This window comes from Embiotoca jacksoni, unplaced genomic scaffold (genome assembly GCF_022577435.1).
Source record: "Embiotoca jacksoni isolate LCO1_2020_lvr unplaced genomic scaffold, fEmbJac1.0.p SCAF_82, whole genome shotgun sequence".
NCBI lineage: Eukaryota > Metazoa > Chordata > Actinopteri > Embiotocidae > Embiotoca > Embiotoca jacksoni.
The window spans coordinates 181477-197331 of record NW_027185439.1 but is presented as its reverse complement, the minus strand read 5'-3'; the positions used below and the strand labels follow the sequence as shown (position 1 = coordinate 197331).

The 15855-nt window shown below is 43.2% G+C and overlaps 3 protein-coding genes across 4 annotated transcripts in view; 2 read left to right on the top strand and 1 right to left on the bottom strand.

Annotated features, from left to right (window-relative positions):
* Positions 1-1721: 1721 nt before the first annotated feature.
* Positions 1722-6592, top strand: LOC138192150 (F-box only protein 15-like). The gene is made up of 9 exons (XM_069139385.1): positions 1722-1912; positions 2909-3013; positions 3106-3333; positions 3700-3900; positions 4241-4364; positions 4803-4885; positions 5460-5608; positions 5705-5829; positions 6052-6592. Exons 1-9 carry the CDS (start codon positions 1722-1724, stop codon positions 6322-6324), a joined length of 1479 nt encoding a protein of 492 aa, XP_068995486.1. The 3' UTR covers positions 6325-6592.
* On the bottom strand, positions 4195-8509 carry LOC138192197 (pyrin-like). 2 transcript variants are annotated; one of them, XM_069139445.1, is made up of 3 exons: positions 8215-8509; positions 5687-7778; positions 4195-4407 (listed from the first exon to the last, which is right to left on the bottom strand). In XM_069139445.1, exons 1-2 carry the CDS (start codon positions 8507-8509, stop codon positions 6715-6717), a joined length of 1359 nt encoding a protein of 452 aa, XP_068995546.1. In that variant the 3' UTR covers positions 4195-4407; positions 5687-6714. The 2 variants fall into 2 exon arrangements, with proteins under 2 accessions (XP_068995546.1, XP_068995547.1); XM_069139446.1 differs by having other exon boundaries at positions 4195-4357.
* Positions 8510-11436: 2927 nt separating this feature from the next.
* LOC138192189 (tetraspanin-8-like) overlaps positions 11437-15855 on the top strand; it is an 11062-nt gene continuing 6643 nt past the window's right edge. The window contains exon 1 of the mRNA XM_069139435.1: positions 11437-11588. Within this exon, the coding sequence (XP_068995536.1) occupies positions 11532-11588 (57 nt within the window). The 5' untranslated portion in view covers positions 11437-11531. The remainder of the gene's footprint in view (positions 11589-15855) is intronic.

Here is a 15855-nt window from a genome sequence, read left to right as displayed (position 1 = left end):
AGAGGATAAACTCTGCATCAAACACGTCGTTTTTGAAACAAATCTAGATTTAAACTTTTAGATCGTAAACCTCCTAATTTAATTGCAAACGATGACTATTTTTCCCAACATATAGCTGCTTTTACGGGACAGATTTCTTGGTTAAAACCCACAAACGGACGTTATACGTACAGGTTTAGTCGTGAAGAGCCGCCGCTGTCGTGGATTTGTCGATAGATTAGTGGAGGTTTTAAAGCACTGGTAGGTACCACAGTAAATATCATCACTGATCTCAAGTGTTTTAAAGAATATTTAACTGCAGGTAACCATGGCAACAACGCTGATGCTGGTGCTGCCAAAGAGAGAGGGGGGCTGTATAGGCTTCACCGGGAACGTGTGAAACCGCCCGAGGATGACGGCATTTCCACGTCGCGGTCCAGGTGCTCTTCATCTCGGCCTCGTCCGGCGTCGTCCATATGAGGACATCGTCACTGTACAACAGTTGTGTGATTGTTTACGGAGCTGCTTGGCGACCAACAACATGTTTACATCACAAGACAAAGAGAGCTTTCTTGGATGCTGCAGCTTCTGGGCAGCGTCGCGCTCACAATAAAGTTTGTTCAATGTGTGTGTGTGTGTGTGTGAGATCTCAGGTTTCACAGCTTTTAGTTAAATTACAATTATGTAACACACGTGTTAACTGTGACTGTAAACTAACAATTGTTCTTATTATCAATTTATCTTAGTGATTGTGAACTCACGATTTAATCCATCATTTGTTCAATAAAACATCAGAAAAGGATGACAACTTTATCATAACAACCTGGAAGTCCAAAAAGATGGCGTCTTTCTTGTTTTTGTCCAAACAACAGTCCTAACCCAAAACATGAATTTTCAATATAACATGAGAAGTAAAACCTCACATTAATAGAAGGCATTTTATCATGAATTAAGTAGTTATTAAATCATTAAAACAAATAAAAAAATTTATTAACTTCTTTCTACATTAGCCCATGTCACCAAAACATGCCATTAAGTCATTATTTTGAGATATTAATTAATTATTTTGAGAGACTTTCTTACTCTTTTGAGATGATAACTCATTATTTTTTAGATATTTGGTCTATATTTTGAGATATTAAGTCATTATTTTGAGAAGTTTGTCATTATTTGGGCATGTTAAGTCATTATTTTGAGATATTAATTCATTATTTTGACATAGTACGTCATTATTTTTGGATACTAAATCTTTATTTTGAGAAAATAAGAACATTTCTAATTATTTTTAATTGCTAAATCAATATTTTGAGGGATTGAGGGTTAAAAATGATCTAAATTAATTTACACAAAACTAGACTGTCACCTAGTGGTTTGGCTGCGCTATCGCACACCCCAAACAGCTTTTATTGTGAAGGTTAGCCGGAAGTAGCGTCCTCCCATTTGACGTTTGTTTCCGTAGGGTGACCGGGACACTCATTAATATTCATGAGGAAAGTGCTATTTTATGGTTGGCGGGTAAACTAATTTCATTGATCCATAACTACAATTGATCCTTCCCGCAGTTTGACAACCAATCTAATCGGGAGGGATTCTCTTGCCTGTGATTGGCTGCTAAGTTTCTGGGGTCGGGTCAGGTTAACAAATTGACTGACAATGAAAACAACCAATCACAGCAGCAGAGCTCAGCGCGTGCGTCCCTCCCCTTAGCTGACCTGGCGGCAAGCTTTCAAACCGTTCCAACAATGGCGGCTGGACGCGGGGAGTTTTTCTCGAGCCTCCTGCTGGGTTTGGAGAGAACATCTGCGCCACGGACTACGGGGACACGGCAGCCGAGTGGCGGGAGAGGAAAGCCGGGTTCGGCTAGAGGGCTGCCGGGTACGGGTGGAGGACGGGTGGACAGGTGGAGGAGGAAGAAGGAGCCGAAGGAGCGCAGGTGACAGTTGAGGCCGATTTACACCTGAGGATCAGTTCAGGTTACACTTAATTATTCACCCAATTTTCTCCCATTTTGCATCCAAGCTGTCCAGAAGAGACGGGAAACGAAAAGAAGGCAGATTTGCCAAAAGAAAAAAACGTTATTTCCAATGAAAACTTGATAGAAAGGTAAGTAAACTTAATTTGTTTATATATTTGTACATAATTATGCTAATTAGGTTGCATAACAGTTAATCTAATGTCATGTTAACAAATCTAGTCAAATATTCCCGACAAACAGTTCATATTTTTATTAAGTTTCTTTTTCTTTTTGTAGACTGTTTAAAGGGAATATTTTTGGACATTTTTAATAAACCAGAAAAAATTAATCTGTCATTTGTCATTAATTGTTTGACTGATGGAGATAAAAGATTAATCATAACTTTTCTCAGCTGATCTCGGCCTACAGATATATATGGATATCTGCATATATGTATGCAGGAAAAAAGGGTTTTAAAAAAACATATAATTAGTCCTATTTGTGTTTTTTCTAGAATTTAAAACTGTTTTTTTTAATTAATAAAGTTCAGATGTCATTCTGGACATTCGGCCCTAAAATTGATCTAAAAACTAAAATATCTATTTCAAGTCTTTGTCACAAGTGTTTGATAATCACATTTTTAATTTCACATTTCAATGTTTGATTCATGTTCTGTGTCATTAGTGGATTTTTAATGTGACTTTATATTTTTATTGTGATGTTTTATGATTATTTTGTCCTGAAAAGCGCTATAAAAACACAATGTATTATTGTTAGTTTGGCTGATTTGTCGATTACCAAAGAGTTTCAGCGTCTAATTGAAGAGAAAAACAATAATGTGATGATGAAACTGACTGGATGAAGTTGTAGAAAATAACAGAGACGATGTGACGCCTCATCCTGCATCTTTTGGCTGCTGATTGGTGGAGTAGGGACGGCGTCGTCACGGTAACGTCTCCCGGCCTCTCTCCTCAGGCTGCCGTCGGAGATCCTGCTGAAGATCCTGTCGTACCTGGACGCCTCGTCGCTGCTCTGCGTCGGACACGTCAGCAAACTCTTCCACCGGCTCGGCGACGACGAGTGAGTCGACACGCGTTCAATCAGACGGGTAGAAATGCTTTTATTTTGAAGGGGCTCCAGTCTCCTTTATTCCCTGTTGCCCCCCTCGTAAGTGTCACGTGGCAGAAGATTTACACGTCCGAGTTCGTGAGTCAGACGTGGAAGCCGAAGTCGGCGGGAGATGAAGAGGATGAAGAGGAGGAGGAGGATCGCTCGGCGGGCCGCTGGAAGAAGATGTACTTCAGAGCGATGGTCGGACAGGAAGTGACGAAGTGGAGGAAGGAGCTGAGCGAGATCAGCCCGTCCACCGGCCTGCCGAGGCAGACCGAGCGCGTCCTCAGGTACGAGACGGAAAAAACTGGAGTTACGAGAGGCCAGCTGCTTTTTATAATACGATTTTATTTATTTTCCTTCTTCTGAATGTTTCTGTTTACGCCATAAAAACGTCGTCTTCCTGTGGATAAATATTCATATTTATTTAGTCAACTCAACCTTTTTTTTTGTTCGTGTCGTTGTGCCGATAACGACGTAAACAAAGACGTAAATGTCTGAAACTGATTTTTGCGTACGTATAAAGCGTCGGCATGGTTACGCTTCAGCAGCAAACGGCAACTTCACCTTCCAGCCCTGTATTTACTAAACAGGAAGTTATCCGGCTTAAAATTGTCTGTTTTTTTTTTTTTTTTTTTGGGTTCTCGTCTCCGCAGGAACCTGAACGTGAGCTGGGAGCTGACGCTGCGCGACCGCCGGGGTCGGGAGGTCACGCTGGCGCCGAGCCGGCTGCACTTCTTCGAGTCGTCGGTGATCGTCCGCTGGAGCGCCGGCGGCTTCCCCGCCAGGTACCGCGACATCGGCGGCATCCGGCTGCACGGAGTCCGGAGAGAGAGGCGGAGCCACGAGACCAGGAAGTAAGACGCCGCTTCCTGTTTCTTCCGCCAACATTTCAACCCGTCCGACGTTCTTGTGTGAAATTTTTTTAATCGACACGTGAACTCGAGTGATGTTTTATGAGGTCACAGTGACCTTTGACCTAAAAAAATGATTCTCTTTATTTTGTTTACGTCACTGGTTGACAGATTTTTAAAGGTTCATTCCCGCCACCTGCTGGTGGATGTGACACATTACAACAAGAGAAATATTTTATATTTTAATAATGAATCGAATATTAAAAAAAAATAAAAATCATGATTTATTTAGGTCATTATAATAACTTTAGCTCCTCCTCCTCCTCCTCCTCCTTCTCCTCAGGCCAGGCTGGCGCTCCCTGATGCTGAAGCTGGACCTGAAGACTCATCCTCCCCGGTTCATCGGTGCCGACCGGCTGGTCCGACTGGTCCATCTGTCGCCGGGCTTCATCATCGGCATCTGGAGGGTAAAACCCAACATCTGGATGAACTCTAAATTACTGGCTGCAGCTGTTAGAAAAAAAAAGGACATTAATTAATATAATTTGTGAAATAATTTCTGATGGTTACCAGAAGTTCAAATAGAAATCCTTAAAAGTTTGGACACAAACTCGATAATTGGATCTTTGTGGTTCAGACTGGATGTTAATATTCAACATTTATGTGTTTCTTTTGTCTCTCAGGCTGCATTTTAACATTTATTTCATCATCTGCAGGTCAATTAAGGAAACTCATAGATATTCATTAATTTTTAGAAACACAAAAGCCTGCTTTTTATTTATTTATTTATTTTAAATGTCCAACAGTTCACAAACATTAAAATAAGACGTTAAACCGGGTGTCATACACGTTGTTCTTGTGTGTGTGTGTGTGTGTGTGTGTGTGTGTGTGTGTGTGTGTGTCAGGGTCAGGACAGCGTGGCCTTCATCATGGTCAGCCTGCACTTCCACCAGCTGGTGGAGAAAAGTCTGCTGGGATCTCCGGTCTGGTGAGTTCAGCTCTTCATGAAAGGAAAACGTTCACACCTTTTTTTTTTTTTTTTTTTTTCACGTGTCGTTTCCTTCTGTTCATACCGACGACGACGATGATGAAGATGATGATCTCAGTGACACAGAAGAATATAACTTAAATAAAACAGCAATAAATAGAAAAAGAGGTTTAATGGGGGGAAAAAAGTAAAAAATTATTGTGAAACTTTTTTTTACAAGACTCGATTCAGAAAAAACAAAGTAGGTTTCAGGTTATTTGAATAAGAGTGCAGCTGCACACTTGTTTGTCTTTTAACAATGATTTGAAATCAATTTTTCACTTCAATCTAAATTTCAGAAATTGTTTTAAAAACTTTGATTTAAATCTTTGAAGTTTTTGAACCCTCGGCTCATTTTAACTACCTTCAGTTTGAAGCTCGTATCTCGGTCGTTATAGCAGCTAAATATTCAAAATATATCTCGGTTTGTTCAGGACAGTCAAGGCTATCCAGATCTTTCATCATTTCATTTAATAATACTTAGATTTGAAATCAAGTTTTAATTTGTCTTTGATGAAAATCTGGCCTCCTGCAGCCCGTACACCGAACCCGCCGACCGCCTCCCGCCGGCGGACCACCAGGACCCCGAGTTCGGTCTGCACGGCTACACGCTGCACTTCGTCCTGCACAACACGGGCAGCGAGATCATGTCGGGACACTTCCGCCAGCTGTCCTGCCGCGCAGGTAATCGGATTACAACCGTGTAGTGAGATTACAGCAGGAGGAAACGCAGTGAGAGGGGGGGGAGGCAGAGTTAAATACCTTTTGTTTGTGATTCAGATCGGTTTCGGCGCGGCCTGGTGGAGCTGACGGTCGTCAACCGGGCTGACCCGTCGCAGCACAGGTCGCTGTCCGGGAGCATCAAGCTGCCCTGGAAGAGCGACGCGCTGGAGGGATCGGTGGAGGTACGGCCGTCTGACAAAACACAACTTCCTGTCGCTGGTCTCTTCTACTTCCTGTTCAGGGCTTTGAGCGACAGGAAAGGAAGTCCGACGTTTAGACATTTTTTCACATCCTGAGAGTCATTCGATTAACCTGGCTAATCGGTACGAATGTTTTGCATTTACAAGGTCGATCGCCCCAAAAAAATAAAAAAAAAAGTTGACAGTCTGTCTCTCGTCGGGCAGAACTGCTGCATCATGACGTCGACTCTGCTGGACGAGTTCCAGAAGCCGTTCTGGTGCGTCAGCTCGCCCGTCTGCGTCACGACGGCGAAGGCGCCGCCGCCGCGCTGCTTCGACTACAGCGGCGAGCACTTCGCGATGGGACACCGGAGCCCCGACGGCGAGGTGAGGATGACGCTGGTGTGGCTGAAAGAGCAGAAGCAGTTCTTCCTCGTCAGCCTCGCCGTCTACGTCGCTCTTTACAAGCTCAACGAGCGCTTCGGACAAAAGTTCTGACGGTTTCCCGTCCGACGAAGGCGGATCGAAGGCTTTTTTCTTCCAGAGAAATCAGTTGTTTAAAAAAAAAAAACGTTCTGTTCATGGAAGAAATTCTTGTTTTATATTAATCCTTCATGTTTGTTTGCTCAACGTTTTGACTGTTTTCAGTAGAAAAAAAAAAAGAAAAACTTTCAATTTAGACGAAAAAGCTTACGGAATTCTTTTTGTTCGTGATGCAAAGTTTTACGTTGTTTTTTTGAGACTTGTGCACTTTATTCATGAGAAAACAAAAGTACCTTTTTAACTTCATTTCATTCATAAGAAAACGGCTCCATCTGGTGGCAAAAACCTGCCACTGCAACCAAAAAACCCTGAAAACGTGGAACTTGAACGGACGACCGGTCGGATCTAATCTTTGTAATCGACAGGGGAGATGATCAGAGGGGCGGAGTTTAAACCGTTGTGATGGATGCCGGGGCTGAAGAAAGGGAAAAGTTTCTCCGCGAAGGAACAGTTGGTAAAACGGTGAACGAGTTCTGCCGAGTCGACGCCGTAGAAGGAGACCGAACCTTTCTCGTAATCCACGAACACGCCCACTTTCTTCGGCGGACGTTTTACGCAGAGGCGGACGGCCGAAGCTTTGTACTTGTCGCCGCTCCTCAAACATATCGTCCAGTAGCCGTTCTCGGGACTCGCCTTGATCGACCCCTTCCTGGCGATCGACTCCTTGACGACGCCCAGATCCCAGGCCGTCTTCCCGTCGACCTCGACCTCGAAGTAAAACCTTCCCGAGGAGAAGCTCTGCTTCCCCAAGACGTTGATGGCGGAGTTAAACCTTTCCGGTCGGTCCGCCAGATTTGGTTGGACGTCGCCGCAGTGAACACGCCTCCCGTCGTCCGACAGAACCAGATTGCGATGCGCCGTGTCGGGATCCAGAGTCACGTCCGCCGCCGCCAGCCGGACGCCGCACAGCTCGGACCTGGAGAGAAACCTCTCGGTCTCTCGGCAGAGTTTCTCCTTCAGCCGGTTCACGGCGGCCGTCGTGCTTTCCCCGTACGACGGCGGCGGCACGGCGACTCCCGTCCAGTCCTTCGCCGGCAGAAGAGCCTTCAGCAGCGAGCAGCTCCGGACGAAGTCTTGTCGGTTCTCGGTCGGCGAGAGCCGCTCCACCTCAGCGCTCCTCGCCGTCAGGTCGGAGATTTCCTGTCGCATCTCCCGGACGAATCCTTCGGCCTCGTCCTGCGTCCTTTTCGCCTTTTCCTCGATCTCCTCGATGAGACTCGCCAGACCGCTCTCGACGGACCGCAGCAAATCGCCGAAGACCCGCCTGCCGTCCGCCGTCAGCGCGTCCGCAGACTTCCTGCTGAGGTCCGCCGAGCGTTGGATTTCCCAGATCTTCATCTGCCTCTGTGAGATCATCATCTTCAGTTTGGCCTTCGTTGTCCCAAATTCAAATCGGAGAGGAGCGGCGTCTGAAACGAGACAAGAGCAGGAGGCGTCAGGACGGTTCCCGAGGTGCAGTACCTCCGTCAAACCATTAGAGGGTGTCGGTGTCACGTTTTGCGCAGAAAGTCAACGCAAGTTTAACCAAAGTTAAAGAATGAAGTCATGTGATGAAGTCTGAGGACGGACGGTGTTCAAGTGAGTTACTTACATAACGTAACAATTTAACTTGTATAACATTATATTAAGGAAACTACGTACCGTACAAAACGCTACGGACATAAAATGACTTATTCTAAGTCAAACCGAGATCTTTTAAATTCTAACCAGGTTATTTTTAGTAACCGAATTGCGATCTTTTCCTGAAGCTAGGTTTTTTTGGTGCTTGAACGTAAAGCGCCGTGCTGGTCACGCTCATCTCGTGTGATACCGGGTACTAATTTATAGAATAGCATCTTTCTTTACCGTCCGCCGTCGCTCCTCTCCATCTCACGGCGATGTTCGATAAATGCTCCGCCAGATCATTCCTGCTGATCTTCTTTAAAATCTGCGTGGTTATCTCCAGCGCGTGGTGGCGGCCGTACTTCGCCATCATCAGGTCCACCACGTCCTGCCGGTCGGCCGGCTCCAGCCGCGCCGCGGCGATGCCGGAGACACCGTTACCGACGTCGTTCTCCTTCAGGAACCACTTGAAGTGCTTGAACTCCGCGTCCGTCAGCTCCTCCAGAACGTTCCACAGGTCTTCTTTAGGCGTCGTCATGGCGATGATCCAAAGGACTTTATTCGACTTGAAAGCTCTGCGAAACACGGAGCCACAAAAAATAAAAAGAATAATTTGGATTAATGAGATCCGTCAAAAGTCGCAATGATCTTTGCTGTTTTTTATTTGATTCATAAAATCCAGATAAAACACGAGATCAGCCTCCTCACTGGTGTTTTGTGTTTTTTTTTTAATATTTCCTGAGTAGTTTTGTTAAACTGAATAAAAGAAGTAGATCAAGTATTTTACTGACTGGAACTTTTTAATGTCATCTTGTTTTTCATGCTTCAACTTTTACAGCATGTTTTTATATGAAAAAGTCAAAATAATTCTCTAATTAATTCAGAATGATTGATTAACAATATTGATAAGAACTTTTGACCAAAAATAAATAAATAAATAAATAAGGAAAAACCATCTGGCGCCTTTTGGAAGATTCGTTCTGACACGTGGATTCGAGCGTGTTGTGATACGACTTTCTAACATTTCACATCCAGCGCTCTTCCTTCCTCGTCGCTACATGTTGATAAATTATGACGTGAAGTTATTACGCGATCGTTTTGAGACTCGTCTCACCTGTTCACAGGTTGCAGCTTCTTTCTTTCTTTAGATGTTTGTGTCTGACTGCAGGCAAAAGAAAAAACTCCAACTTGAATCAAACGGACTAAAACTCCAACCTTCGTGGGTGATTTCACAGGATGTCGGTGCAAACAGGAAGTGAGGTAACACACACACACACACACACACACACACACACACACACACACACACACCTGTTGCCTGGTTACAGTCAGAAACAAGATGGTGAGAATGGTTTTAACATAATGAGAGTGTGTGCATGGAGGGATTAACGTTCACACATTTTACAAAGGGTTCATTTTGCAGTAATAATTCATCACATAAATCAAGTGGATACCTTTCAAAATAAAAGCAATCCTTTGTCTGCAGACGTCAAACTTTGAGTGTTGCGCTGAAAACTCGGATTTATCTCTTTTTGATGTCGTCAAATCAAAGTCGTTACCGGGAGGAGGTCGAGGTCAAGGTGGAGGGACGGGTCGGCGAAGCGTTGGATTTTAAGAAAGGAGACTCCTCTTTTTTTTGTTTTTTAATGTGATCGTTCCATTTATTATCGAATTCTGGCCTTATTTGAAGTTACTTATTTTAAACACGCCTTTGTTTAATCTTTCCATCTGCTGCTGCGTCGTATCAGAGAGGAAAAAGAGGAACCAGCGACTGTTCACTGTCGTCATAAAGTCGTCGGTTAAACCGGCGCTGCAAGATAAGATGAAGTAAAGTTAGACGGTGTCGAGGAGAGAAGGACGGTGGGAAATAACGTGGAGACTCACCGGGATCAAACCAGACTTTCAATTCCTGTCCTCGTATGTGATCTTTTATCTCAGTCCTGGAACTGAACTGCCGGTGTGGACAGATGATAATAAAACAATTAAAATAAAAAGGGGAGGAGACTGTGTAGGCGGGAATGAAGTCTTCAGTAGTTGGGGATGTGGCTTCAAACAGCCGCCACTAGATGGTGAGTCGTGTTTTACCGAACCTTTTAATGTCATCTTATTTTTACAGCTTCAACTTTTACAGCATGAAACGTAAAAATGATATTCAAATTAATTCAAAATGATTGATCAACAATATTGATAAGAACTGACTGAAGGTTTTTTTGTTTAAAGAAATAATTAAGTTTTAATCAACACTACAGTAAAAGTCTTTTATTGATTGATTTATTTTTATTTTACATTTATTGTTGTTTTATGTTTTGTATTTACCTTCATATTGTCTCTTTCATTTCTACTCAAGGACATTTTGAGGTATTTTGAAGTGATTATAATGAGGTAAGTTAATTTAACTTTGTTTTAAACTTTATTGCTATCTACTGAAATAAATAGTACATCATTATATATGCAGAAACAATTAACTTCAAGAGTAAGAGAGTCATAAATAAAGTTAAAAATAAAAGATAAATAGAAAATATTTCACTTGAATTAATTTATTAATTAATTAAATCAGTTATTGGTTAAAGTTAATAGATTCCCAACACAATTGTAGTGCTATAAAAAAAAAAAATCAAAAAGTTAGTATTGAGTTTTGTTTGCTGCTTGTTCGTGATGCGTTTTTCTAACTTCTCTTTTTCATTAACGGAGTTCAAAGTTCGTGTAACACAGAGAGACATTGAGTCGGCTGAAGACCAACCGAAGGTGAAGTTAATGTTTAACCTGCCGTCGGCTGGTTTATCTACTGTTTACCTTCTTAAAGAATAACAGGGAAGTAATGAAGCTGCCGGGAAGGAAAAATACACCACGAAACAATATTTATTGCTGTAAACATGTTTATTTCTACTGTGAAGTTTTAACATGGAGGTTTGTGGGGACTGACTTCAGCCTCTGGTGGTCATTTGAGGAACTGCAGTTTTTGGCAGTTTTTTGCTGCATTTTTCAAGTTACTGTTTACTTAAAAAACTAAGCAAATTATAATTTTGACCTGTTGATGGCGCTGTTCTACAAATATAAAAAATTATTAAAAAATATATTATATATACATTTTTCGACAATCTGTCCCAACAGTTTTCTGGAAATTTTGCAAAAAGCCAAAGACGCTTTAACGACAATCCATCAAACAGGTGTTTTAAAATCTGTCATTCTGGATCAAAGCAGTCAAACGAGAAGTTTTAATGATGAGAATAACAAAAAAAAAAGGTTTTATGAGGATTTTCACGTCTCCATTTCAACTTTCGATCTGCTTCACTCGAAAAACCGATAAACGCTGAATATGAAATTAAATGTTTTTAAGGTTAGGGAAAGAAACGAAGGAGGGGGTAGGAAAAGAGGAGGAGGAGGAGGAGGAGAAGGGGGAGGAGGAGGAGGAGGAGGGAAGACAATAGGGACGCACCCTGAGCGGGAAAAACAGGTAGAGCAGGCTGGTGTGTTTACGGGCCGGAGGGAAGTCAGTCTGTGGAGCGAGTCGAGTGTCAAGAGTCACCGAGGAAGACGAGGAAGACGAGGAACCAGACGCCATGGCTGTGAACAACTGCATCAAATACCTGCTCTTCTTCTTCAACCTGCTGTTCTGGGTGAGTCGGCAGAAATTCATTTTGTTTATTAATCCATGAGGCTGAATTTGATGGGTTTTTTTGACACGTTTTGTGGGTGAGTTAAAAGCAGTTTAAGAGCTTTTTAAAACATAAAAAAAAGACAGATTATTTTGCTTTTGCTTTATTTTTCTTCCTCTTTTTGAATGTTTTTTTTTTTTTTTTTCTTCTCTCTGATATTTAAGTTTTTCTTCAGCTGCTTCAGTTTTTTTCCCCCTGTTGCGTCGAACAAGTTGCGTCGCCTCTTTTCTCTCGACCCTCATTGAATGAACCTGCTGGATTTCAGGGCGTGGAAAACTCAAAACGCCCGTGTCATCGTTTTAAAGGTGATTTGATGACGCAAGCGTGTTTAACGAACAGGACGAGAGAAAAAGGTTGTTGCTCAACACAAACTGTGATGAAACTTGTTGTTAAAAGGTTTTGGATGTTTAAAATAAGCTTGCGCCGCCTGCTGAGTGTATTTCGGTGCGTCTCTCGTGTTCCCGGGGCGATCGATGTTAACTCGATTCCAACCACTCAGTGGACATGTGGACATGATGTGTTTACCCGATGATGATGATGATGGTGGGGGGTTATTTACTGTAAAGGCCACTTACTGAAGTTTTTTTTTGTTTTTTTTAAGACTGCGGAAGCTTTTAGTTGCTCTCATCTGCTGAAGTTGAAACGAGGACATTAAGGAAATTACTTGTTATTTCCATTTATGAGGGACAGATCAGAAAGTTCAGAGTGTTCCTGAACGCAGCACAGTGATGCACACAAATTAACATCAGCGCCGTTCACGTGAGCGATACTGATTTTAACCGTGGACCTGAAACTGGAGCAGAGAAACGGATTTTGGGCCAAAATTGAGCAGAATAGAAAAATATTCAACAAGTGTTCCTGAGCCCACGCAGTGATTTCCACCAGTCATCGCTGTTTTTTTTTTGTTGTTTTTTTTAAGTACCGCCGCCCGAAACCCGAAAAGCACAACCATCCAAATATTGTTTTTTGCCCCCCCCACCCGTACCTTGTGTCTGATTTTGGGGAACAGAAAAACGTCAAACAGGTGTTGTCATGTCTTGAGAACCCCGTTGCCATGGCGCCACAGTTCAAGGCGGTTTCTTGTTCTTTGGGTTATAAAAAAAGACGCAGCGACAGACAGGAAACTTAAACCAACTGACAAAAAGAGGGAAGAAGAATAAGAGCACACAGACTAAAATACAACAGGGAGGGAAGGACCACGAGGGACAGGTGAAACTAATCTTTGATCGCAACCTCATATTTAAATGTAATTGTTCGTTGACACGTGATGATGGGATCCGTCTCAGGATTCTGGTCTCTGCAGAAGTTTCTGAGCTCTTTACAATCCAGCTGCATGTGAACAATCAATCAATGATGAGCGTCTCTGCAGATTACCGCTCGTTAGAGAGTACTCGGTTCCTCCCGGAAATCATCCTGGGAGAGATGCTGCGTTCAGGAAACATTTCCTGCTGAGGAGAAGATGGAGGCGTGTTCGGGTTTAATAAGCAGCCGTTCGACGCATTCGATGCTTTTTATTTCATTCAACAAATATTTGCCTCGAAGTGAAGAATAAATTGACTACAGATGCAAAACGACTTTTGATTTTGTCTTTCTTTTTCCACATCTGGTCCACATCTGGTCCACATCTGGTCCTCCGTTATCCACCCGCATCATTTTAATCACTCGAAAAAGCTTCGAATGTTTTAAATCACATAAACGGAGCGGTTTCCTCCAGAGAGGTCCGTCGCTGGCAGAATAATTATCGGACTGGATTCACGTCAGAAACATCCGTCATCGGTCTGAATTCAACGCCTCCGGAGCCTCGACAGGCTCGGTGGGTTCGACACACCGTCACTGCTCTGTGTGTGTGTGTGTGTGTGTGTGTGTGTGTGTGTGTGTGTGTGTGTGTGTGTGTGTGTAACACCAGTCTCGTGTACTCGCAGATTTACAATCTCTCCAATTGTGTCTCACGATGACTCATTACTACCGACTGCCTGTGAGTCACTGCTGAGGGATTTCTTTACAACCCACCTGACAGTTCAGCTGATTCACCTCCTAATGATTCTTCTTCTTCTTCTTCTTCTTCTTCTTCTTCTTCTTCTGATGATGATGATGATGACCACAGTGTTTGTTTGCTGTTACTTCAGAACCAGAATGACTCCCAGCAGTGATATGGATCTACGGGAGCCCGGCAGGGACATAAGAGCCATAAAGTGATTAGTTCCTCATCACAGAGGAAGCTGCTGATCCAATCTGATTCACACACTGATGCTTTAATGCAGGAAAAAAGAAAACAATACTGGTATGATACAAAGTAAGGAGGAACGTACTAAACTGTAATCCAGATTCATTTAAACCTAAACAACTGTAATCCAGATTCATTTAAACCTAAACAACTGTAATCCAGATTCATTTAAACCTAAACAACTGTAATCCAGATTCATTTAAACCTAAACAACTGCTAAACAACTGTAATCCAGATTCATTTAAACCTAAACAACTGTAATCCAGATTAACGTTACATTTTAAGAAGAGTTTTAAACCCTGAACAACTGATCCACTGGAATTCATTTTAATCCAGATTATTTCTAAATTTGATCCAACTCTAATTTTGTTTATTCCAAATTGATTGCAGATGAACTTTAATCCAGATTAGACACAATCCTGATTAAATTGAATATTTATCAATTTGAGCACTTATCAAACTCGGTTATCAATTATCCTGATTCAAATCCAGATGATGTTATCCTGATCAGATTTAATCCAGATTATCTGACATGTTTACCAATAATTCAAAACAAATGTAATCCTCATTGATTTCATCTGCGGAATCTGAAATTCTTAAAAATTTAAAAACATAAAATGTCGTAAATGGTCTTGAGATTATTTAACGTTTTACGCGTTTTCGTCGTCCTCATTCAGGTTTTGAAAAAAAAAAACAATTTTAGTTTCATATCAGGCAGAAAATATTTTGAACTGTTTTGTTTCGCAGACGAAAAAACATCAAACATTCCATAAAGCATCAAAACTTGATTTCCAAATGACTTTAATCCGGATGAATCCTGGTTTCTAATCGCTGCGTTTGATGTGCGTTCGGTGTCTGTGAGCTGCTGAGCTGCGAGGGGCTGTTTGTTTCGTGGACCTGCCGACCTGCGAGGGGCTGTTTGTTTCGTGGACCTGCCGAGCTGCGAGGGGGTGTTTGTTTCGTGGACCTGCCGACCTGTGAGGGGGTGTTTGTTTCGTGGACCTGCCGACCTGCGAGGGGGTGTTTGTTTCGCGGACCTGCCGACCTGCGAGGGGGTGTTTGTTTCGTGGACCTGCTGAGCTGCGAGGGGGTGTTTGTTTCGTGGACCTGCCGACCTGCGAGGGGGTGTTTGTTTCGCGGACCTGCCGACCTGCGAGGGGGTGTTTGTTTCGTGGACCTGCCGAGCTGCGAGGGGGTGTTTGTTTCGTGGACCTGCCGAGCTGCGAGGGGGTGTTTGTTTCGTGGACCTGCCGAGCTGCGAGGGGGTGTTTGTTTCGTGGACCTGCCGAGCTGCGAGGGGGTGTTTGTTTCGTGGACCTGCCGAGCTGCGAGGGGGTGTTTGTTTCGTGGACCTGCCGAGCTGCGAGGGGGTGTTTGTTTCGTGGACCTGCCGACCTGCGAGGGGGTGTTTGTTTCGTGGACCTGCCGAGCTGTGAGGGAGTGTTTGTTTCGTGGACCTGGCGAGCTGTGAGGGAGTGTTTGTTTCGTGGACCTGCCGAGCTGCGAGGGGGTGTTTGTTTCGTGGACCTGCTGAGCCCTGTGATCTCTGCGTGATGTTGCTCTGCAGGTTTGGTTTGTTCGTCACGCTGCTGCTGCAGAGAATGCAGGTCTGAATGTCGGGGATTAAACAAAAAGGATCCACAAAACGCTCCACTGAATGTTTGTGTAACCGACGGCAACCACCTGCAAAGAACAACACCAGTTTTTGTTTGGGCGTGTTGTTGTTTTTTTCCTGTGATAAAAAAAACACTCGAGTATGAAAACATATCCGGCGACAGACGTGCTTCCAGCTCACGTCTGTCCTCGATTTTTGTGGTGAATAATTCTATCTGGTGTTATTGGACTCGTTTCCTGAGCGGTTTTATCTCCTTCCCGCTCGTCAACAATCGCTTCAGTCAACATGTCACTTTTTTTTTCCTACAACTGCTAACGAAGGAAAACACACATGAAAATCAGCATTTCCAAACGCTTCGGCTCAGAAACGACGACTTGAAAGAAAAGCCG